We start from the raw sequence: 25,557 nt of genomic DNA on the forward strand, positions 1-25,557 counted from the left end.
CTTCCACCCCTCTTTATCATGTTGTTACTGCTTCCAAAATCTAATGGGTGCTCTTTCTTGTGTTGCCTTTCATGACTTCTGGAAGTCCCAGGGTTCTTTGTATCCAATAAAATACTTTTGAACAAACTTCTTCCTCCCTTCTCCATCCTTTATCCTCTCTCTTCTTAGACTGCTTCTTCCACTTCCTGTTCTTCTTCCAATTCTCCTCCTTGTCATTCCCCTCCTTCTCCTTCCCCTCTCCCTCCGTCATCTCCTCTTCCTTTTCCTCCTCCACTCATTGAACAGAAACGGGATCTTTAGCTCGGTTGCCAAATACTCATCCGTATTAATTCGCCTGCCACGCCTTGATGATTCGAGTGCACACCTAGATACTTCTTTGATACTGTGAGCGTCTTTGCTTCCACTGATGAGGGTGGCACAGTGGCGCAGCAGTAGAGTTGCTTCCTTCCACCGCTTACAGCGCCAGAGACCCGGGTTTGATCCCGACTACGGGTGCTGTCTGAACGGAGTTTGTACGTTCTTCCCATGACCAAATGAGTTTTCTCCGAGATCTTCGGTTTCCTCCCACACTCCAATGAAGTACAGGTTTGTAGACTAATTGGCTTGGTATAAATGTAAAACAAATGTCCCTAGTGTGTATAGGATAGTTTAAATGTGCGTGGATCACTGATCCACATGGACTCGGTGGGCCAAATAGCATGTTTCCACTCTGTATCTCTAAACTAAATTAAACTGGAATTCAGTTCACCTGCATCCTCCTGTCTTCTGAAGCTTGGACTTTGAGATCCAAAATAAACAAATTCTTAGATTAAACACTCAAAGCATGTATCCAAACGTTTGAGAGCTTGTTCCATGATCCCCATTGACCTCAGTCAATGTTTTAACATTTACCAGAGTAACTAAGATGGATCCCAACCCGAAACATCATCTGTTCATTCCCTCCACAGATAATGCCTGACTCATTGAGTTCCTCCAGCACTTTGCGTTTTGCTCAAGATTCCAGCATCTTCATTGTCTTGTGTTTCCTCCTTCATCTTACTCGGTTTAAAATTATGTTGATGTCAATGGGACTCATTCACCTTTTTTGCCCCTGTTTTACATTAAAGGCAAAAATGAAGTCTGGTAAATCCTCCACAAAGTCCATAGTAATTCGTTGCTGAGGTAGGATTGTGGTTAATAGTGTGTAGTGTGATTCAAGAGCCTAATTGTTACTAGGAAGAAGTTGTTTTTGAATCTGAAGGTCACGGTTCTTAGACTCCTGTATCTTCTTTGCGATGGTAGCAGTGAGATGATGACGTGGCCAGGGTGGTGTGGGTCTGATGAGATTAGCTGAGGCAATACTTCCTGGAGATCTTTTCAATGTTGTGGAGAACCAGTTGGTAGTGAAGATGCTTTGAAACAGCTGTGGAGTAGAAAAGAATATTGATGTGTTAAACAGTAGTTAGACACAAAATGCTGGAGTAACTTAGCCGACAGGCAGCATCTCTGGATAGAAGGAATGGGTGATGTTTCGGGTCAAGACCCTTCTTCAGACTGACAGTCAGGGGAGAGGGAGACACAGTGATAAGGAAGTGCCTGCAGTCCGTCTGTCTTTTGTGTTTTTTGTTGTTTTTGTATGAATTGTAGTTTAATATGATGTAGTGTTTGTATGTTATGTTTGGGGGGGGGGGGGGGGGGGGGTGGGAGGGAACGGGAACTGTAAAATTCTCTCTCCAGAACGGAGACGCGACCTTTGTTTCTGTGTCGTGTCTCCGTTCCCGCTGCGGCCTACCATCAGCCATTCACCTGGGACCACCTGGGGCTCTGGTTCGCAGAGCCCGCGGCCCGGACTCACCACCTGTGGCGCTGGCTGCCTGCGGATGCTACGGGAGCGGCTGCGACTCGTCTCCGGAGGCTCCGACGCGGGCCGCGTGGACGTCGGAAGCCCGCAGGCCCCTGGATGGGGGCCGACATCGGGAGCTCCGGCAGCGGCAGAGGCAGCGTGTTCGCCCGTCGCGGACCTTTCACCCTCCGGCGCGGCCTGAAATAGGCCGTTGACCTTTCACCGCCCAGCGGGGGCTTCAATATCGGGAGCCCCGACCGCCCCGACGTGGCAACTCCAACAGCCTGACCGCGGGAGAAGACGGCAGGGAAGAGAAAAATACATTTTTGGCCTTCCATCACAGTGAGGAGGGACTGGAGGAGACTCACTGTGATGGATGTTTCTTTTTGTTTGGTGTTAGTTGTGATTGTATGTGTTATTGCATTTTTATTGATTATTCTTATTGGTCTTATTGTTTAACTGCGGGTAATGTTTCATTTCACTACACATTTATGTGTATGTGACAAATAAACGACTATTGACTATTGACTATTGATCAAAGGAGATGTAGACCAGGAAAAGGTAGAATAGATTGTTAGCTAGGAGAAGTTGACAACGAAGTGTACAGAGATAAAATTTAATCAGGGGGATTCTCAGCCCAGCCGGAGAACTAGGAAGGGGGACGGATGGAGAGAGAGGGAAAGCAAGGGTTACTTGAAGTTAGAGAAGTCAATATTCAAACCGTTGGGGTGTAAGCTGCCCAAGCAAACAACAGTAGTGTTTTGTGAAGGGGGACACAGGGAACTACAGATGTGGAATCTGGAGCTAAACAAAATTTGCTGAAGGAACTCAAAGGTTCAGGCAACATATACGGAGGACTGGACAGGCGACATTTCAGGTGGGACTGATGGTGGTAGTTGGGGGAAAAAGCTGGCGAAGGGAGGTGGGGGTTAGAACAAACCTTGGCAAGTGATCGATGGATACTGATGAGGAGGGTTCTTCTTGGCAGATGGGTGGAGTAAGTGACAAAGTCCTGAGGTGAAAGAGAGACAAAAGGATGTCAGGGATATGGGTGGAAGGAACAGGGAGGAGGGGACGCGGGGGGGGGGGGGGATAAAAGGGAAATGAGGGACAATTTAACACTACTTCCCAGTTTCTGCCCAGCTGTTATCAGGCAACTGAACCGTCTTCTCACCAGTTAGATAGCGATCCTGGTCTCCCATCTACCTCAGTGGAGGCCTTTGAACTATCATTAATCGGACTTTATTGGTTATCTTGTATTACATGTGATACCCTTTATCCTGTATCTGCCCATGTACAGTCTTTTTGCTGACTGGATTGCACACAACAAAAAGCTTTTCACTGTACCTCTGTGCACGTGACAATAATAAGTTAAACTTAACTACCTTTGACCAGTTCTATTTTAATTCTTTCAGCAGCTGTGGGGTCAAAGCTGAGCAACTACAGGAGGTCACAGTCGGGAAGCAGGAGGCACCGAGGTTATTCCGCTAGACTTGGTCACTCACAGTCCGAATATGGATCTGATGGAGCAGAAGATGGCTTGTCCATTCCCAGTAAGGCCCTTAGATATTTATCGTTTCACCGTTGCAATCATCGTGTGGCTGCATCGTTCTGTGCGGAATCAGGCCATTTGGCCCACCAGGTCCATGTGGAATTAGAACGTAGAACAGGACAGCACAGGAACAGGACCTTCGGCCCACAATGTCTGTGCCAAGTTAAACTCATCTCCTCTGCCTGCACGGGATCCATATCCTATTCTCCACATCTCCATGTACCTGTCTAGAAGCCTCTTAATCGCCACTATCATATTTGCTTCCACCACCACCAGCATGGTCCAGGCAACACTCTCTATGTAAAAATAAATTGTCCAGGACGCCTCCTTTAAACCTTATTCCTCTCACCTTATAGTTACGCCCTCAAGTCACTAAACATGTCCACCCTGGGAGAAAGGTTCTGACTGTTTACCCTGTCCATGCCTCTTACTCACTGCCATCATGTCTCACTCAGCCTCCAACGCTCCAGTGAAAACTGAGAAGACGAGTAATTGAAGTGGGTCGGTCCATTCGTTGAAAAACATTGACTGTGAACTCTCCATTTGGTTATTTAAAAACGAGCACAGTTTGCAACCCATCACACACTCAGGTCAAGTCAAGTCAAGTTCGTTGCCACATACACAAGCACAGTTGAAAACCCTGTTGGCATCACCCTCACAGGCTCGTAGACTCAGACATCAATTATATATAAATTATACATTAATTAAACATAAATTCCGTAAGAGAGTAAAAAGCAAAAAGACTTGATTGGAAATTTTAAGGGATAGGGGTCAAACGCGGAGAAATTGTGACTAGCCTATTTAGGGGCATCTTACCTGCATTGACCCACCATGCTAGGCTGAAGGGCCTTTGGCTGAAGGACCTTTAATTTAGTTTGGTTTAGAGATACAGAACAGAAACAGGCTCTTCGGCCCACTGGGTCCGCACCAACTAGCCTTAACACTATCCTACACACACTAGGGACACTTTACAATTTTACCAAGCCAATTAGCCTACAAACTTGTACGTCTTTGGCGTGTGGGAGGAAATTGGAGCACCTGGCGAAAACCCATGCAGGTCATGGGGAGGATGTACAAACTCCGTACAGACAGCACCTGTAGTGGGGATGGAACCCGTGTCACTGGCGCTGTAAGACATTAATGTAAAACACAATTAGAAAAAACAAGTCTATGGTAGTGCAAGAGGTGGTCCATAGTGTTCTTTTGTCGAGGCAGGATTAGGGTTGTGCAGGTCGGTTCAAGAACCTGATGGTTGCAGGAAACTAACCGCTCCTGAACCTGGTGATGTGGGTCTTCTCATTCATATGACACTCGTATCCACTATTCAATATTTAATTACAGTGGCCTTAAAATGATTTTGTCTGTGTTTTGCACCAAGTCATGAAAGCCACAGAGACGAGCTCAGACGTGAAAAGAGAAAGCACAGTATTAGAAAATCAGTGGGATAGTCAGTGCGAGGTTGATTTTAAGATTGAAGGGTTTTTGTTTCTTTCAAAAGTCATTTTCACAGAAGATATTATGAGCATCTTCAAAAACAGTGAGGCATTGACAAGCAGATCAGCTTAGTACAGGATCAGAATCATTCTAAGTATTTTCATTGATCTGGTTTTCAGAGTTGATGAACAGAATGTGCAGAATATACAAAAACTAATCCCAGCACATCACTCTGAATGAGACTATAACCTTGGGTGATCTTTTTAATTATCCAGGAATTACTGAAAGCTGATGAATGGGACCCAATGAATCAACAGAAGCCAATACTAACCATCAAATAGAAAAAGACTAGAGGGCATAGCTTTAAGGTGAGAGGGGCAAAGTTTAAAGGAGATGAGTGGGCCCAGTATTTTGCACAGAGAGTGGTGGGTGCCTGGAATGCACTGCCAGGGGTGGTGGTGGCAAATGTAATGGTGCCATTTAATAGACCTTTAGACAGGCACATGGACAAGAAAACATAGAAGATAGGTGCAGGAGTAGACCATTCGACCCTTCGAGCCAGCACCGCCATTCAATATGATCATGGCTGATCATCCTAAATCAGCACCCTATTCCTGCTTTCTCCCCATATCCCTTGGTTCCATTAGCCCTAAGAGCTAAATCTAACTCTCTCTTGAACACATCCAGTGAATTGGTCTCCGCTGCCTTCTGTGGCAGAGAATTCCACACATTCACAACTCTTTGGGTGAAAAGGGTTTTCCTCATCTCAGTCCTAAATGGCCTACCCCTTATTCTTGTGCAGGGAATAGAGGGATATGGATCACGTGCAGGAAGAGAAGAATAGTTTAACATTGCATCATGTTCAGTATGGACATTGTGGGCTATATGGTGTATGTCCTATGTTCTCAGTGCAAAGTTGCTCAGGGAAACATTCCTCTTTTATAAAACAACTAGACAAAGTGGACCTGTTGGGCCCAAAGCTCTACTGCATTGGTGCAGCACCCTGTCCTCCCCCCCCCCCCTCCCCTCCCTCCACAACCCCCCTCTCCTCCCCCACTCCCCCCTTCCCCCCTCCCTTCCCCCCCTCCCTCCTCCCCTCCCCCTCCACCCCTTAACACCGATTTCAATAAAACTACTTGCATTATCACTAAAGTGACAATGGTGAGTAAGGTGGGCCTAAAATTGTCGCGCTATCGTGCACCGTTTTGGCTGAAGTTCAGTCACAAACAAGATAACAAACGAGAGTTTTAGTTATATAGATGTAAGGAACCAGCCTGCAACCTCATGCTCCTCAGAGGTCATGTTTACAAGCAACATGGGTGGGCACAGAGCTGCCACTTAATATTATCTACAAATAAGTTTATTCCGGCCTGCTCTTACACTCTTCCTTCCCTCGTTATCATGTTGTTACTGCTCCAAAATCTGGTTTTAAATTATTTTGACATCAATGGAACCCATTCAGCTTTTTTGCCCCTGTTTTACGCTGACAAAAATTAAGTCTGGTAAATCCTACACAAAGTCCGCACAGTATCTCTAAACTAAACTAGACTGATAGGTTGTCGAGAAGATAGGTTTCAGTTATAATAATATCTCTTTAAAACAGGAACTGTTTTTAGAAAATAGTAAAATGCACTGAAGTTTTAGTTCATCAACAGCTGATTCCAGGGTCAGTTAGAAGCAAGATTCTAATAATCTCTGAAATAACTTTTTGCAACTACTTGTAACAAGTTATTCTCTGCGGTCAGATGCAGTTTGATAACTCTGAGGTGAAGTGCATTGAAAATTCCTGCCGAGTGTGAACTTAGTCAGTGGGGCACCTCAGCAGGGACATTCAGTCTGGCCTCTGACATCAAACAGGTAAAAAAGGCTTTGAGATAGACACATGGACGTAATAGAGGGAAATGGATCATGTGCAGGCAGAGGAGATGAGTATCATAGGATTAATAGGATTAAATGGCATTAATAGGAATCTGAGGGATAACGTTTTCACATAAAGGGTGGTGGGTGTATGGAATAAGCTGCCAGGGGAGGTAGTTGAGTCAGGGACTATCCCAACATTTAAGAAACAGTTAGACAGGTACATGGATAGAACACGTTTGGAGGGATATGGACCAAACGTGGGCAGGTGGAATTATTGTAATGGGGACATGTTGACCGGTGTAGTCAAGTTGGGCTGAAGGGGCTGTTTCCATGATGTTTCACTCTATGACTCTATCATGTTCAGCACGGACGTTGTGGGCTGAAGGGCCTGTTCCTGTGTTGTACTGTTCTATGTTCTGTAAACACCATCATTTGAAGTCCTATCTGCAGGCAAAGAAAGAGTTGATGGTATTCAGCCAGAGAGTTGTGAATCTGTGGAATTCTCTGTCACAGAAGGCAGTGGAGGCCAATTCACTGGATGTATTCGAGAGAGTTAGATATAGCTCTTAGGGCTCACGGAATCAAGGGATATGGGGAAAAAACAGGAACAGGGTACTGATTCTGGATGATCAGCTATTATCATATTGAAGGGCCGAATGGCCTACTCATGCACCTATTTTCTATGTTTCTATGGTGTCGTTTGGCAGCACAAGTATAAAACAAGAAATAGAAAGACAAGGGGAGGCCATTCTGCCCATCATTTATTCTCTGCTGTCTAATAAGGTTGTGGCTGATCTAGCAATTTCCTGCACTACTCCACATCCCTTAATTCAAGAGTCAAAATCAAGTGCGTTTAAATGTCATAGATACCGGCAGTGGAACAATGGAATTCCTAGCTTTACAGGCCTGTTAATACAATAGCACATGAATAAATATGCAATAACCATAGATAAACACAATAAATGAATAATTAGTAATCCTAGCTAACCAGACCATTTTAGTGAAGAACTGGAATACCTAGAGCAATCAACGTAATGTCCATAGCAGGTTATACTTACGGAATTTCATTAATACATAAAAATCAAAACTGCCACATTGACACTGCAGCCAGCTTCACTCTTCTTCAAGAAGACTGGATTCTGCAGCATTGGAAGGACTTGCAATCAGCAGCTGGAAAATGAATTGATCTCAACCTTAACCCAAGCACATTTAAGGTCCGCGGCTACATTTTCCTGACACTAGATGGAGCACACCAACTGTTTCAGGCTGAACATTGGTCCATGAAGCTAGACACAGAAAGCTGGAGTAACTCAGCAGGTCAAGCAGCATCTCTGGGGAGAAGGAACGATGACGTTTCGGGTCGAGACCCTTCTTTGGATGTCGGTGAAGACTTGGCTTCAACAGACACTAGGCAGAAATTATTTTGCCTAGTTGTTTGGTAAATATAACTGGATTCACTACAACAGGGGTGCACACCTTTGAACATTTGCTCTTGAGTTCTCTATGGGTGCTGTCTGTACGGAGTTTGCACGTTCTCCCCGTGACCGCCTGGGTTTTCTCCGAGATCTTCAGTTTCCTCCCACACTCCAAAGACGTGCAAGTTTGTAGATTAATTGGCTTGGTATAAGTGTAAATTGTCCCTCGTGTGTGCAGGGTAGTGTTAATGTGCGGGGATCGCTGGACGGCGCGGACTCGGTGGGCCGAAGGGCCTGTTACCGCGCTGTATCTCTAAACTAAACTAAAATATACGATGCGTGCAAGCATGGGCATCGCTAAGAAGATGAAGTGTCTTCATTCGGTGCACAGTATACACCCTGGCATCAGTTGTGTGCCTCGTGTTCATCAACAGCACAGTGGAATTTATGCATGGGATCAAAAATGTAGGTGAGATACCAAATGAGTACTCTACATCTGTATACATCGAGGAGAAGGACATGGAGGACAGTGAGATCGGTGTGGGAAGCACTAATATGCTAGTGCAGTTTGAGATCAAGAAGGAGCTGATCTTGGGTTTCTTGAAACGCATTAAGTTGGAATAATTTCCATGGCCTAATGGGATCTACCTCAGGTTATTGAGAGAGGTAAGGGGGGAGACTGCAGGGGGCTGGACAAAGATCTTTGTATCCTTTCTAGCCTAATGTTTGGCACAAATATCTCGGTATGTTCAGGTATAGACCTAGACTGGCCTAAGGTCAACTATGACTTAGGGTGAAAGGGACCATCCTAATCCCATTCAATTCTAGGGTTCTGGGAAGTAGGTAATGGCAAAAGTGCATTTTAGGTCAGTGGTATCATGTAAGATGCCTTGGGGCTTGAAAGTGTTAGGATATGGCTGTCAAAGGCCCTTGCTTGGAACCAATGAGCCAGGAACTCACTCCACTTTCTATGCTTTCAGTCTGAAGAAGGTTCCCGACCTGAAACATCACCGATCCTTTTTCTCCAGAGATGTTGCCTGACCCGCTGAGTTTAGTTTAGAGGTACAGCGTGGAAACAGGCCCTTCGGCCCTCCGAGTCCACGCTAACCAGCGATCCCCATACACTAGTATTATCCTACACACTGGGGACAATTTACAATTTTTACTGAAGCCAAATTACCTACAAACCTGTATGTCTTTGGAGTGTGGGGTCGAGGGAAACCAGAGCACCTGGGGAAAACCCCACGCGGTCGCGGGGAGAATGTACAAACTCCGTACAGACAGCACCCATAATCGGAATCGAACGGCGCTGTAAGGCAGTAACTCTACCGCTGCACCACTGTGCTTCCCCTAAAGTTACACCAGCACTTTGTGTCTATCTTTGGTATAATCCATCATCTGCTGTTCTTTGTTTCTACAGCTAGGAACATTGTAAGGCTGGCTGCCTTAAGCTGCAAAGTTGGGTGAGATTTGGAAAATGAAGGTTGATGCAGGTGTCAAAGATGGCTGAATTATGGCATTTGTTTGAAAGCTCTGTCATGGACCTAGATTTAGCGAGGATGTAAAAACACACTGGAGGCAATGTTATACTCTTCCACTTAAGGAGAGAAAATGGGAAGAAATGACCATATTAATGACAACCGCATAAACAATCTCCAAGCAAAGCACAAAGTGCTGGAGTGTACTCTGCGGGTCAGGCAGCAGCTGTGAAGGGAATAGAAAGACGGTGTTTCAGGTCAGGACTGGACAAGAGAGGTACAGGTGTGGCAAAGGCTGACAAGTGATAGGTGGATGCAGGTGAGGTGGGGCGAATGGCAGATGGGTGGAGTAAGTGACAAGGGCTAAAGGTGTAAAGGAGACAAAAGGATCAGATAAGGAAAGGAGTGAAATGTAAAGCTGGAATGGTGGAAGGGGCCACATTTGCCTTTGTCATGGTCTACCCATCTGCCAATCCCCCCACCCCCATTTCATCTGTATCATCCTATCACTTGCCAGGCTTTATCCTTCCCCCACCTCTCATTTCTAGTTTTTCTCCCCCCCCCCCCACTCCATCAGACTGAAGACCCAAAACGTCTTCTGGCCATTTCCCTCCACAGATGCTGCCTGACCTGCTGAGTTTCTCCAGCACCTTGCCTTTGTGGTTTCTCCAGCACCTTGCCTTTGTGCTCTTAAACTTTGTTAGAAAGCTATCGCGCTGCAACTGGTGACTATTTATAACCAGATGAGGCATGTCCTGAACTGCGATTAGCATCTTGTGTGCGTATAATAGTTCAGGATGAAGCTCACCTAACAGTGCAATATGTGAGGTGATCTACGGAGGTGTTACATGGAATGAGCTGCCAGAAGAGGTAGTCCAGGTACTAATGCAACGGTTGAGAAGCATTTGGATAGGTACATGGATAGGATAGGTTTTGAGGGAAATGGGCCAAATGCAGGCAGGTGGGACTAGTGTAGACGGGACATGTTGTTCGGCCTGGGCACGTTGGGCTGAAGGGCCTGTTTCCGCGCTGTATGACTCTGTGATGCTGTGTAGGAGTATGTTGAACTGACAGTAGTCTGCAGAGATGCAGCTGATTAGATTTCTATGATGGTTCAATATACTTTAATGAAGCATATGGATTACAGAATGTGTGGGTGTGGTACATGTGAGGAGGTGCAATTATTTATGATTAGCGGTTTAGAAATCTTCTCGTTTCAGCAGTTTAGGCTGGAATTGAGTGCATCCTGCAGCCTCTTGCTCCACCAAATAGACCAAAGAGCAGAGCCAAAACACAGGCCTGCAGAGTGCTTTGCTTTGCTCCAGCATCATTCAGATTCTACCAGTAGATCAGTGCAGAAGCATTTCAACTTCCGCCCTAAAGGATACGGCTGAATGGATCAATACCCGACTGCATAACACTAATGTCAGTGTTCCGGGAAAGTGCTGCATCAACTCCCTAGTCCTGACGATGTGCTCCTGGAGCTCTCGTTTAAACAGTCGTTGCTTTTATCAACGATATTCCAGCATTTGGATATTATCACATTGCACAAAATGCCGGCTAACAACATGCCATCTATCGACGATTATAGTGTGCACTTGTTTACCAGCTGCCTCATTGTCTGCACATACAGTCACATTAAGCTACCCATATGACCACGGTCAGAGCCATAGAGATTTGGTTTGGTTTAGTTTAGTTTAAAGAAACAGGTCCACAGCAGGGAAGACTGTGGAACAGCAATGGCAGGTATTCCTGGGAATAATGCAGAAGTTGCAGGATCAATTTATCCCAAAGAGGAGGAAAGATTCTAAGGGGAGTAAGAGGCACCCGTGGCTGACAAGGGAAGTCAAGGACAGCATAAAAATAAAAGGGAAGAAGTATAACATAGCAAAGAAGAGTGGGAAGCCAGAGGATTGGGACTCTTTTAAAGAGCAACAGAAGATAACTAAAAAGGCAATACGGGGAGAAAAGATGAGGTACGAGGGTAAACTAGCCAATAATATAAAGGAGGATAGTAAAAGTTTTTTTAGGTATGTGAAGAGGAAAAAAATAGTCAAGGCAAATGTGGGTTCCTTGAAGACAGTAGCAGGGGAATTTATTATGGGGAACAAGGAAATGGCAGTCGAGTTGAACCGGTACTTTGGATCTGTCTTCACTAAGGAGGATACAAACAATCTCCCAGATGTTCTAGTGGCCAGAGATCCTAGGGTGACAGAGGAACTGGAGGAAATCCACATTAGGCAGGAAAAAGTTTTGGGTAGACTGATGGGACTGAAGGCTGATAAATCCCCAGGGCCTGATGGTCTGCATCCCAGGGTGCTTAAGGAGGTGGCTCTAGAAATTGTGGACGCATTAGTGATTATTTTCCAATGTTCTATAGATTCCGGGTCAGTTCCTGTGGATTGGAGGGTAGCTAATGTTATCTCACTTTTCAAGAAAGGAGGGAGAGAGAAAACGGGAAATTATAGACCAGTTAGTCTGACATCAGTGGTGGGGAAGATGCTGGAGTCAATTATAAAAGACGAAATTGCGGAGCATTTGGATCGCAGTAACAGGATCGTTCCGAGTCAGCATGGATTTACGAAGGGGAAATCGTGCTTGACTAATCTACTGGAATTTTTTGAGGATGTAACTAGGAAAATTGACAGGGGAGAGCCGGTGGATGTGGTGTACCTCGACTTTCAGAAAGCCTTCGACAAGGTCCCACATAGGAGATTGGTGGGCAAAATTAGAGCACATGGTATTGGAGGTAGGATACTGACATGGATAGAAAGTTGGTTGACAGACAGAAAGCAAAGAGTGGGGATAAATGGGTCCCTTTCAGAATGGCAGGCAGTGACTAGTGGGGTACCGCAAGGCTCGGTGTTGGGACCGCAGCTATTTACAATATACATCAATGACTTGGATTAAAAGTACCATTAGCAAATATGCCGATGATACAAAGCTAGGTGGCAGTGTGAACTGTGAGGAAGATGCTATGAAGTTGTAGGGTGACTTGGACAGGTTGTGTGAGTAGGTGGATGCATGGCAGATGCAGTTTAATGTAGATAAGTGTGAGGTTATCCACTTTGGTGGTAAGAATAGGAAGGCAGATTATTATCTGAATGGTGTCAAGTTAGGAAAAGGGGACGTACAACGTGATCTGGGTGTCTTAGTGCATCAGTCACTGAAAGGAAGCATGCAGGTACAGCAGGCAATGAAGAAAGCCAATGGAATATTGGCCTTCATAACAAGAGGAGTTGAGTATAGGAGCAAAGAGGTCCTTCTGCAGCTGTACAGGGCCCTAGTGAGACCGCACCTGGAGTACTGTGTGCAGTTTTGGTCTCCACATTTGAGGAAGGATATTCTTGCTATTGAGGGCGTGCAGCGTAGGTTTACTAGGTTAATTCCCGGAATGGCGGGACTGTCATATGTTGAAAGACTGGAGCGACTAGGTTTGTATACACTGGAATTTAGAAGGATGAGAGGGGATCTTATCGAAACGTATAGAATTATTAAGGGGTCGGACACGTTAGAGGCAGGAAACATGTTCCCAATGTTGGGGGAGTCCAGAACCAGGGGCCACAGTTTAAGAATAAGGGGTAGGCCATTTAGAACAGAGATGAGGAAAAACTTTTTTAGTCAGAGAGTTGTGAATCTGTGGAATTCTCTGCCTCAGAGGGCAGTGGAGGCCAATTCTCTGAATACATTCAAGAGAGAGCTATATAGAGCTCTTAAGGATAGCGGAGTCAGGGGGTATGGGGAGAAGGCAGGAACGGGGTACTGATTGAGAATGATCAGCCATGATCACATTGAATGGCGGTGCTGGCTCGAAGGGCCGAATGGCCTTCTCATGCACCTATTTTCTATTGTCTATTGTCTATTGTCTATTGTCCATCAGCCCGCCAAGTCCACATCGACCAGCGATCATCCGAACACTAGTTCTACGTTATCCCACTTTCACAGCCTACACAGTAGGGGAAATTTACTGAAGCCAATTAACCTACACACATGCACAAGGGACATCTATCCCGTCTATGTCCCTTGTAGTTTTAGAAACATCTATAAGATCACCTCTCAGACTCCTTTGTTCCAAGGAAATCAGTCCCAGCCTATCCAGTTTCTCCTCAATACTCAAGCCCTCCTGTCCCCGGCAACATTCCTGGGAATCTTTTTTCCACCCTCTCCAGCTCAACCTCATCCGTCCCAGAGCTAGGTGGGCAGAACTGCACACAGCACGTCAAGTGCGGTCTCGCCAACAACCCTCTCATCACACCTTCAGGGAGCCACAAAGTCCTTGCCCGTGTGTCAGAGGTTATGGGGGGGATGGCAGGAGAATGGGGTTGCGAGGGAGAGATAGATCAGTCATGATTGAACGGCGGAGTAGACTTGATGGAGCGAATGGCCTAATTCTGCTCCAATCACTTATGGACAGGAAGTTGCAAATGAAAGCTACTCCTTTAGCTCTTCTGAACTGGTGCAGTGCCATGGGTGTGCACAGAGCGATCCCCTCCACAGGTAACCGCTGAGCAGAACACCTGCATTCCAACAGTGAGAGCCATTCAGAGCTCCCTGCTGCTTTCTGCTTTCATTCGCTAACATCTTCAGACTGCCACAGGAAAGCAGCGAATATGTTCAAGGATCACTGACACCCTGGTCATTTATTCTTCTCCCTTCGGGCAGAAGGTACAAAAGCTGAAAGCATGTTCCTTCAAGACCAGATTCAGGAGAGGCTTATTCCTCGCTGTTATGAGACTTCTGAATGGTCCTCCCATAAGCTAGCTGCGTAGTCTTGATTAGATTAGTTTCCAGCTCGGAAACAGGCCCTTCGGCCCACTGAGTCCGCGCCGACTAGCACTATCCTACACACGAGGGACAATTTGCCAATTTTACCAATTTTGACGGTTGAAGAAGTTGAAAGTGTCATTAAATCATTCTCTGAAGAAGGGTCCCGATCCGAAATGTCGCCTATCCTTGTTTTCCAAATGCTGCCTGACCCGCTGAATTATTCCAGCACTCTGCGTTCTACGCAAGGTCCCGAAGCATCTGCAGTTCCTCGTCTTTCTATCAAATCTTTCTTAACTTCTCATGAACTGGTTGCAATTATAGACAAATCCTGTCCTTAAGAACCGGGAAATTCACTCTGTTAGTAAACGCGAGGCTATGTTACCCCAGCGCCAAGGTCAGTGGAATGAAGTTGGTGACAGAGTTGAACATGCTGCCACCACCATGAAGCACACTGAGTCACTGGAGTTGAATTTGCAGACAGGAGTGGAGTGCCTTGGATCCAGCTACATAAAATGCATTGATTTTATTTGGTAAAGATGTTCGTTGAGTTCATTCGCAAACCATAACAGTCAACCTTGTGTGGAAAATAAGAGTTTCGCAATTATTGATTTGCTTAAAAAAATTCACTTCACAAAGATGGTTTTGACACTTTGATATGTTACAGATTCAACCTTGAATATTCTTTTGCAGAGTTTTCAGATGTACATTTGGAGCCAATGCCACAGGTTAATCTCTGGTTCAGATCACTATCCAATTGGTTTAATTGGTGTCAGATCATAGAATATTCATTGACGTTAAGGGACATTCACTGCCTCTCTCCATACCGACTCATTCATCTTTTACTCTTGACATATAATGAATTAAAAATAATAAATAATAAAAGAAAATCAACAAATAAACTCAATAGTCAAGTCGAGAGTGTTTAATTAATAAATATACCGACAATGGAACAATGAAATTATTACTTTCTGCAGCTTTACAGTCCCATAAATGAAATGACATAACAAGTAAATATACAATAATCAATAATACAATAAATAAATTAATAATTAGTAATACTAGGTAACCAGGCCGTAATAATGCAAAACCGGTCTATAGTGCACTCAAAACATAGTATTTATTCACAAAATGCTGGAGTAACTCAGCAAGTCAGGCAGCATCTCTGGAGAGAAGGAATGGGTGACGTTTCGGGTCGAGACCCTTCTTCAGACTGATGTCAGGGGGGGCGGGACAAAGGAAGGATATAGGTGGAGACAGGAAGACAGTGGGAGATCTTGGAAGGGGGAGGGGAAGAGAGGGACAGAGGAACTATCTAAAGTTGGAGAAGTCAGAGGTTCATACCACTGGGCTCTTTCTGTAATGGGCCTCCTCCAGTGCCATAGTGAGGCCTACTGGAAATTGGAGCAACAGCACCTCATATTTCGCCTGGGCAGCTTGCAGCCCGGTGGTATGAACATTGACTTCTCCAACTTTAGATAGTTCCTCTGTCCCTCTCTTCCCCTCCCTCTTCCCAGATCTCCCACTGTCTTCCTGTCTCCACCTATATCCTTCCTGAGTTACTCCAGCATTTTGTGAATAAATACCTTCGATTTGTACCAGCATCTGCAGTTATTCTCTTACTCAAAACATAGTAGATTGTCACTGAGGTAATTATAGGTTAGTGTTATGCAGTATTCAAGAGTCACAGAGTCAAACAGCATGGAAACAGGCCCTTCGGCCCAACTTGCCCACACTGATCTACGCTAGTCCCACCTGCCTGCATTTGGCCCATATCCTCTAAACCCGTCATATTCATGTCTAAATGTTTCTTAAAACGAGCTTGATGGTTGCTGGGAAGAAGCTGTTCTTGTCCCTGGATGTCATGGTTTTCAGGTCCTGTACGTTTTTCTCTTTGAGAAACTCAAGGAAACAACATTGAAATATTGATTTGGAGACAAGAAACTTCAGGATCGGTCTGATGAAGGGTCTGATACCGAAACATCACCTATCCATGTTCTCCAGAGATGCTGCCTGACCCGCTGAGTTTCTTCAGCACTTTCTTTTTCTGAAACTTTGATGGCAGTTTAGTAAATCTACTGGAAATGATCAGTCGTAGGATTGACATTTACGTGTGAAACTACACTGGAGATTGACCAATATTGACGTCAGAGGTATCAGTTACACAAGAACATATTAGTAATATTACAGTAAATGGGTAGCCCAGAATGTTTCTGTCGAGCCCACTGTTTGGTGACAATTTCTTAGTGGCCTTCACTAGCGCCTGTTAGGCCTGACAGTCAATAGTCAATAGTCAATAGTCGTTTATTTGTCACATACACATAAATGTGTAGTGAAATGAAACATTACCCGCAGTTCAACAATAAGACCAATAAGAATAATCAATAAAAATGCAATAACACATACAATCATAAACTAATAATAATAATAATAATAATAATAATGCATTACATTTGTATAGCGCTTTTCTAAAAACTCAAAGACGCTTTACAGAGTTTACTAAAACATAGAAAAGAAAAAAAAAATAAGTAAACGAACAGAAAAAGAAAAATAAGGTGAGGTGACGGTCAGTGGTTGAAGGCAGTGCTGAACAGGTGAGACTTCAGTGATGTTTTGAATGTGGTGAGTGAGGAGGAGTCTCTGATGGTCTGAGGTAGTGAGTTCCAGAGGGTGGGAGCAGCGATGGAGAAAGCCAAACAAAAAACACCAAACAAAAGAAACATCCATCACAGTGAGTCTCCTCCAGTCACCTCCTCACTGTGATGGAAGGCCAGAATGTCTTTCTCTCTTCCCCTGCCGTCTTCTCCTGCGGTCAGGCTGTTGAAGTAATGTAAGGGCAAACATTCCTCGTGTGTGTGTTTCTCCCTCCATACATTGATGACCACACATTTGTTCCAGTTTTACGTATGCCCCCCAACCCCTCTGTCTCATCTACCCAGCTTACCACCATCACCCCGTATCCGTCTGCATAGCTTTCTTTCCACTCGCCCCATCCGATCCCCCCAGTTCCCTCACATACACCATCATCTCCATCTGCTCCTCACCTCTCCCTCCCTATCGTGACTCCCCTATTTTTCTCCTCTCCTCCTGTTCTCTTGTACCCACAATCCCTCCCTCTGGTTCTCTATTTCACTCCCCACCTTCCTTACATTGAAACATAGAAAATAGGTGTAGGAGTAGGCCATTTGGCCCTTCGAGCCATTCAATATGATCATGGCTGATCATCCAAAATCAGTACCCCGTTCCTGCTTTCTCCCCATATCCCGTGATTCCATTAGCCCTAAGAGCTATATCTAACTCCCTCTTGAATACAGCCATGTGAATTGGACTCCACTGCCTTCCGTGGTAGAGAATTCCATTCTGTGGCAGAGAATTCCACAGATTCACAACTCTGGGTGAAGACGTTTTTCCTCATCTCAGTCCTAAATGGCCTACCCCATATTCTACCCCTTATCTTCCTTATCATCATCTCCACCCTTTTGGCCTCTCCACTTATCACCTCCAGCCTTTGATACTATCTCCACCCTTCTCTCTCCCACCCGACTCCCCTGGCGATCAACCTCTCCTTACCTGTATCCACTGACTAATTCCAGGCTCTCACCCCACCCCATTCCCTCGGCTCTTTCCACCAGCCTTCTCCCCTTCAAATTAGTCTGAAGAAGTATCCTGGACGATTTCTATTTCTAAACAAAATGGGGCGGCACATGGTGCAGCGGGTAGCGCTGCTGCCTCACAGCCATTGAAACCTGGCTTTGACCCTTTGACTGGGTGCTGTCTGCCTGAAGTTTGCACGTTCTCCCCATAACCGTGTGGGTTTCCGCTGGTTGCTCCAGTTTCCTACCACATCCCTAAGGATGTAAGGGCATGAAGGCTGATTGCCTGTCTGCGAAATGCCCCTAATGTGTCGGGCATGGATGTGAAAGTGGGATAACATAGAAATAACGTCAACGGGTGACCGATGGTCGACGTGGACACGGTGTGCCCAAGGGTCTGTGATCGTGCTGTATCTTTTAATCAATCTGTTTGTTCCCTTCCAGAGGTGCTATCTCACCCGCTGAGGTCCTCCAGCAGTTTGTTTTTGCATCATGCATTTCTGTGATCTAATTTACCCGACGTTTGATCTTGACTTGATATGTTTGTATATTTTTCAGCAATAGAGGATGGCAAGCAATCACCCTGCTCATCCCCTTCATCCTCAGGGTGGGAGAGACGCACCGAAGGTATGGACCAACAAATGGTGGCAATGAAGTGACTACTTACACACTATATAGAAACATAGAAACATAGAAAATAGATGCAGGAGTAGGCCATTCGGCCCTTCGAGCCTGCACCGCCATTCAATATGATCACGGCTGATCATCCAGTTCAGTAACCTGTACCTGCCTTCTCTCCATACCCTCTGATCCCTTTAGCCACAAGGGCCACATCTAACTCCCTCTTAAATATAGCCAATGAACTGGCCTCAACTACCTTCTGTGGCAGAGAATTCCACAGACTCACCACTCTCTGTGTGAAGAAATGTTTTCTCATCGCGGTCCTAAAAGACTTCCCCCTTATCCTTAAGCTGTGACCCCTGGTTCTGGACTTCCCCATCATCGGGAACAATCTTCCCGCATCTAGCCTCTCCAACCCTTTTAAGAAATTTATATGTTTCTATAAGATCCCCCCTCAGTCTTCTAAATTCCAGCGAGTATAAGCCTAGTCTATCCAGTCTTTCTTCATATGAAAGTCCTGCCATCCCAGAGATCAATCTGGTGAACCTTCTCTGTACTCCCTCTGGGGCTAGAATGTCTTTCCTCAGATTAGGAGACCAAAACTGTACACAATACTTCCATCTTAAAGCTGTGAATAATCTCTGGGAAGTGTAAGGTGTTGCACTTTGGTCTGTCAACCAGGGGATGGACTTACATTGCAAATGCGGTAACCCTGGAGAGTGTTTCAGGACAGAGAGATCTTGGAGTGCAGGTGCATGGTTCTGTAGAAGAGATGAGTCAGGTGGAAAGTATAGTGAAGAAGGCATTTTGCATGCTTGCCTTCATTGGGAAAGGGAACTGAGTACAAAACTTCAGACATCCTGCTGCAACTGAACATTTTGTCAGTGAGCCTGATGAAGGGTCTCGACCCGAAACCTCACCTACAGTATTCCTTTTCTCCAGCGATGCTGCCTGACCCGCTGAGTTACTCCAGCATTTTGTGTCTATCTTTGGTGTAAACCAGCATCTGCAGTTCCTTCTTACACATGTTGTTGGTGAGACTGCACTTGAAGTATCGTGTGCAGTTCTGGTCACCCAGCTCTAGGAAGGATGTAAGCATATGAAATAGATGCACTAGGATGTTACCTGGGCTTGTGGGCCTGATTTATAGGGAAAGATCATAAGATCATGTGATAGGAGTAGAATTAGGCCATTCGGCCCATCAAGTCTACTCTGCCATTCAATCATGCCTGATCTATCTCTCCCTCCTAACCCCATTCTCCTGCCTTCTCCCCATAACCTCTGACACCCATACTAATTAAGAATCTATCTATCTCTGCCTTAAATATATCCACTGACTTTGCCTCCACAGCCTTCTGTGGCAAAGAATTCCACAGATTCACCACCCCTCTGACTAAAGAAATTCCTCCTCATCTCCTTCCTAAAAGAACGGCCTTTAATTCTGAGACTATGACCTCTAGTCCTAGACTCTCCCACTAGTGGAAACATCCTCTCTATAGGTTGAAAGATTGGATATAGTGGTACGGCACGGAAACAGGCCCATTACCCTCTGAACCTTTCCTATCCATGCACCTGGCCAGGTGTCTTTTAAATGTTGGTATAATACGCCCTCAACTACCTCCTCTGGCAGGTTGTTTCATATACCCAACACCCTTTGAATGAAAATGTTGTCCCCTCGGGTTCCTATTAAATCTTGCCCCTCTTGCAAACCTATGTCCCCTGGTTTTTGATTCCCCTGCCCCAGGTAAAGATTCTGTGCATTCACCTTATCGATTCCCCTCATGATTTTTAACTCTTCAATAAGATCACCCCTGATCTCCATAAATCCTCTCTTCACTCTTTCATAATGAGACCATAAGATCATTGGAACAGAATTAGGCCGTATGGGTCATGGAGTCTGTTCCACCATTCAATCTTGGGGGATCTATTTTTCCCATTCTCTTCCCTTCTCCCCTTAACCTTTGATGCCCTTTCCAGATTAATAAGATCTCTGCTGCAGCAGGGTGACCAAAACTGAACACAAATACGTCTTGTACTAATACATAATAATCCAACTTCTATATTCAATACCCTGACTGGTACCCTGACCAATGTTCCATCGGCCTACTTTACCACCCTATGTATCTGTGACACCATATTTAGGGAACTATGTACCAGTACTCCTCGGTCCCTCTTTTCTACAGCACTCCACAGGGCTCTCCGATTCACTGTAAAAGTCCAGCCCTGGTTCGACTTCCCAAAATACAATACCTCGCACTGATGTGCATTAAACTTCATAATTTCTGATAACCATCTTTGCTGTCGACTATACCCCCTACTTACTGTTAAGTTTATGAATCATGCCATGTCTATATTCATCCAAATCATGGATATAAATCAATGGGCCCAGCGTCAATCCCTGAGGCACACCACTTGTTACAGACCTCCAGTTTGCAAAAGCAACCTTCTACCACCACCACCCTCTGCACCCTTCCTTGAAGCCAACTCTGTATCCAGTTAGCTAGCTCTCCCTGGATCCCATGCAGTCTAACCATCCATTCCAGAGCAGCCGACCATGCAGAACCTGATCAGAGGCCTTGCTGAAGTCCATATAGATAACATCTATGAACGTACCATCAACATTCTCGGTTACTTCTCCAAAGAACTCAATCCAATTTGTACCACACGATCTCCCACGTATAAAACCATGCTGACTATTCCTAATCATCCCCTGTCGATGTAAATCTTATCTCTCAGAATCCTCTGCAACAGCTTACCTAGCACAGATATTAAGCTGACTGGTCTATAGTTGCTACACTTTTCCTTACAGCCCTTCTTAAGTAGAGGCACAAACTTAGCCACCCTCCAGTCATCTGGCACCTCGCCCGTGAATAACAATGATTCATATATCTCAGCCAGGGCTCCTGCAGTTTCTTCCCCAGCCTCATGCAGTCCTCAGATAGTTCCTGCTCAGGGGCAACTTTATCACTCAGAGGGTAGTCCGTATCTGGAATGAGCTGTCAGAAGTAACTATGGAAATGGATTTAATCACAATTTTTAAAAAGTCATTTGGACAGATATATGGACAGGAAGGGTTTAGTGGGATATGGGTCAAATGCAGGAAAATTGGTATGCCAACTTGGTCAGCATGGACAAGGTGGGCCGAAGGGCCTGTTTCCTTGCTGGACAATTCCATGACTCTATAATAGATTTCAACAGCGTCCCTGAAGCTCAAACATGTCCAGAAGATTTCATTATCAGTGGCAGAGAGAATGTTAAATCTTATCTTCATGTAATATTAATCTTTCAGACATTGAAGAGGATCCATATTCTCAGACATCACAGAGAAATGTAATATCCTGTATAATCTTATTAAGCCAATGCTATTGCCATGGTGATGGCACTCTTTCAGATTTGAACTATTTCAGTGAATGTTAACACCTTGAATGGAAACAGAATGGACTGTTTTCAGAGTGAGCCAGCTTCCATGGCAATATAAATCAGCTTGATTTTTTATTCAGGATCTTGAATATCATGATTTTACCAGTGGATAGTTTAGCTACGCGTGTGGAAACAGGCCCTTCGGCCCACCGAGTCTGCGCCGACCCCAGTGATCGCGCATTCACACTAATTCTATCCTACACGCTAGGAACAATTTACAGACGCCAATTAACCTGCACGTCTTTGGAAAGTGGGAGGAAGCCGGAGTACCCTCGAGGTCACAGAGAGAACGTACAAACTCTGTACAGACAGCACCCACAATCAGGATTGAACCTGGGTCTCTGGCACAGTAATGCTGCAACTCTACTGCTGCACCACTGTGCTGCCAGAGTGATACATTTGTTAGATCAATGAATCTCAGCAATTTATGGCAGAGAACAAGGCCATTTATGTTTGTGCCATTGAAATGAGGAAGGAGAAGAAGTGTGTAGCTCTGACCCTCTCCTCTGCTCCTCCCTTCATAATCATAGAGACAGACAGCATGGAAATAGGCCCTTTGTCTCAACGTGTCCATGTCGACCAAGATGCCCATCTAAGCTAGCTTCATTTCCCCACATTTGGCACATTTCCCCACGTTTGGCCCGTTACCTCTAAACCTTGCCTGATCCGATTGCAACCTCTGTCCTACATTCCTGTCTGCCCCCCGGGGTCTTAACCACACCTCCGCCCGCTTCCCCACCTCACAATCCACAGTCCTACAGCTTCTAGCTCTTCCAGTCCACGTCCAGGTACATTTTTGATGTGAGCCCCTCTGCCTACCCTGCCCTTTCAGGCAGTAAGTTGCACACCTTCAACCCTTGACGAGGGTCCCTCAACTTCTCTCGAATCCTTCTACTAATTAACTTTTATCTTTCCTCCAGTTATTGCCCTCTCTGCAAGGAACATCAACCCACCCCCTACACCCTGACTTGATCTCTCCTAATTTTACACCCTCCCGTTCAATCTCGCCCCTTTCCTCTTCAGTCACCGGAATGAGTAAAGGTTTAAGAGAGGGGCTGAATGCAAAGTGTCTATAGATTGAAGACCAGATTCTTCAGGGCCATACCTTGGGCGAGAGAGGTGCACACATTGTCTATCCTTATCTCCTTATATCAGCAGGGTCCTGACCTGATACATCACCTATCTATGTTCTCCAGAAATGCTGCCTGACCCGCTGAGTTACTCCAGCACTTTGTGCATGTTTGCAGAGAGAGTACACTGCTCTTCCTGGCTCTGATCGTGCTCCTATAACCCACTCGGATCTGTTAGTTCACTGAATTATTGCCATGACTATGGGGACACTGGTGTAAATGAACAGGACTGAGATACAGTGTGCAATCAACTGGTCTCAACATTGGATTCAACAACTTTGGATCAGCAGCACTTGCAGAATTGTCATTGCATTAGTCACCTCCAGACTGTTGTTCCCTCTTGCCCTTATTTTAAAACAGAAAGTGCAAGAGGAACTCAGCAGGTCAGGAAGCACCTTTGGAGGGAATGGGCATGCAACGTATTGGGTCCCTTCTTCAGTGTGGTTCATTTCAGACCCTAAATGTCGCCTATCCATTCCCTCCACAGGTGCTGCCTGAACTGTTGAGTTCTTCCAGCACTTTGTGTTTTGCTCAAGACCCCAGCATCTGCAGTTTCTCATGTCTCACTCTCAACCTTTGCTTTCACCCATTTAATTCCTCCTGTCCTCTGCCCGATCTCATCTCCCCCTCTCCCTCTCCCTCTCCCTCTCCCTCTCCTTCTCCCTCTCCCTCTCCCTCTCCCTCTCCCCTCTCCCTCTCCCCTCTCTCTCTCTCTCTCTCTCTCTCTCTCTCTCTCTCTCTCTCTCTCTCTCTCTCTTTCTCTCTCTCTCTCTCTCTCTCCTGAAGCATTAATTCTGTTTCTTTCTCCACAGGTGCTGCCTGGCCTGCAGAGTGCTTCCAACATGCTCTTTTTTATACTGTGTGAATATCTGATCCATAGCACTCTCTCGGTGTTAGCATGCCTTTGCTCTTTGTCCAAATTCTGAAACAGATTTCGATTTGAGTTGCTTTGCAATGAATCCAAGTTTTTTTTTTCTGGAGAAATGCTATGTACATTCACAACAGATTCAGGGACACGCTTTATCACTTGGCAACTATGTCACCTTGAATCATCTCTGATATTTTCGCCTCTCTGTTTTACAGCTTCACTGAAAAGTCCTTTGATTTCATCGCAGCGATCCATTGAGGGCCTTTTTACTGCAAGGTAGCTGAAATTTCTGCTCTTCTTAATTTACCACTAGAGCTTAGAAATTGTATTCCATTTAATTTTACGCAGAGGTTGGTGAGTGTTGTACTTCGTGCTCCGGTATCTGTTATACCTTTGTTGTGACTCTGGACGGACCAGGAGTACATATGTTTAAAACGTTATAATGCTGGAGCTCAAATCCAGGCTGTTTATTCCGTGGCCACCTGGAACCAGAGTGGCCACCTAATCACCTCATTCCCTTATATAGATATTACTACACAGGCAAACAAAGTAGTCCTTTGATACAACAAAGTAGTCCCTGCAATATCACAACAGTGAGTACGTGAAACAAGCTGCAACGGGAGTAGTCGAGGCAGGTAGTATAACAATAGTCACTGAAAGTAAACATGCAGGTAGAGCAGGCAGTGATGAAAGCTAATGGCATGTTGGCCTTCATAACGAGAGGATTTGAGTGTAGGAGTAAAGAGGTTCTTCTGCAGTTGTACAGGGCCCTGGTGAGACCGCACCTGGAGTACTATGTGCAGTTTTGTTCTCTTAATTTGACGAAGGACATTCTTGCTATCGAGGGAGCGCAGCGTAGGTTCACGAGGTTAATCCCCGGGATGGCGGGACTGTCATATGAGGAAAGATTGGAATGACTAGGCTTGTATTAACTGGAATTTAGAAGGATGAGAGGGGATCTTATAGAAACATATAAAATTATAAAAGGACTGAACAAGCTAGATACAGGAAAAAATTCCCAATTCCCAGAACCAGGGCCCACAGTCTAATAATAAAGGAGAGGCCATTTAATACTGAGATGAGAAAAAACCTATTCACCCAGAGAGTTGTGAATTTGTGGAATTCTCTGCCACAGAGGGCAGTGGAGGCCAATTCAATGGATGAATTTAAAAGAGAGTTAGATAGAGCCCTAGGGGCTAGTGGAATCAAGGGATATGGGGAGAAGGCAGGCACGGGTTACTGATTGTGGACGATCAGCGATGATCACAATGAATGGCGGTGCTGGCTCGAAGGGCTAAATGGCCTCCTCCTGCACCTATTTTCTATGTTTCTCATATTTAAATGACATTTGGACAGATATATGGATAGGAAAGGTTTAGAGGGATATGGGCCAAACGCAGGCAGGTGGGATAAGTGTAGATGGGACATACTGGTTGGTGTGGGCAAGTAGGGCTGAAGGGCCTGTTTCCATGTTGTATGACTCTATGACTATGAATAATTCTTAGCGCACGAATTAAGTGCTGTTTTTTTCACCCACATGAAATTTAGTGTCACATCAAATATCACTGATTTGGCACATCTATGGTTTAAGCAACCCCTG

At 45.2% G+C, this 25,557-nt stretch overlaps 1 protein-coding gene across 5 annotated transcripts in view; it reads left to right on the plus strand.

The window, feature by feature from the left end:
• Window positions 1–25,557, plus strand: part of vwa5b1 (von Willebrand factor A domain containing 5B1) — a 158,079-nt gene that overhangs the window by 117,832 nt on the left and 14,690 nt on the right. For 3 of the 5 annotated variants that reach the window (XM_078425176.1, XM_078425178.1, XM_078425180.1), the window contains 3 exons: window positions 3,238–3,375; window positions 18,477–18,545; window positions 24,173–24,233. In XM_078425176.1, the coding sequence (XP_078281302.1) occupies window positions 3,238–3,375; window positions 18,477–18,545; window positions 24,173–24,233 (268 nt within the window). The remainder of the gene's footprint in view (window positions 1–3,237; window positions 3,376–18,476; window positions 18,546–24,172; window positions 24,234–25,557) is intronic. The other 2 variants (XM_078425177.1, XM_078425179.1) reach the window with 2 other exon arrangements.

The sequence above is a fragment of the Rhinoraja longicauda genome, chromosome 30 (assembly GCF_053455715.1).
Source record: "Rhinoraja longicauda isolate Sanriku21f chromosome 30, sRhiLon1.1, whole genome shotgun sequence".
Classification (NCBI taxonomy): Eukaryota; Metazoa; Chordata; class Chondrichthyes; order Rajiformes; family Arhynchobatidae; genus Rhinoraja; species Rhinoraja longicauda.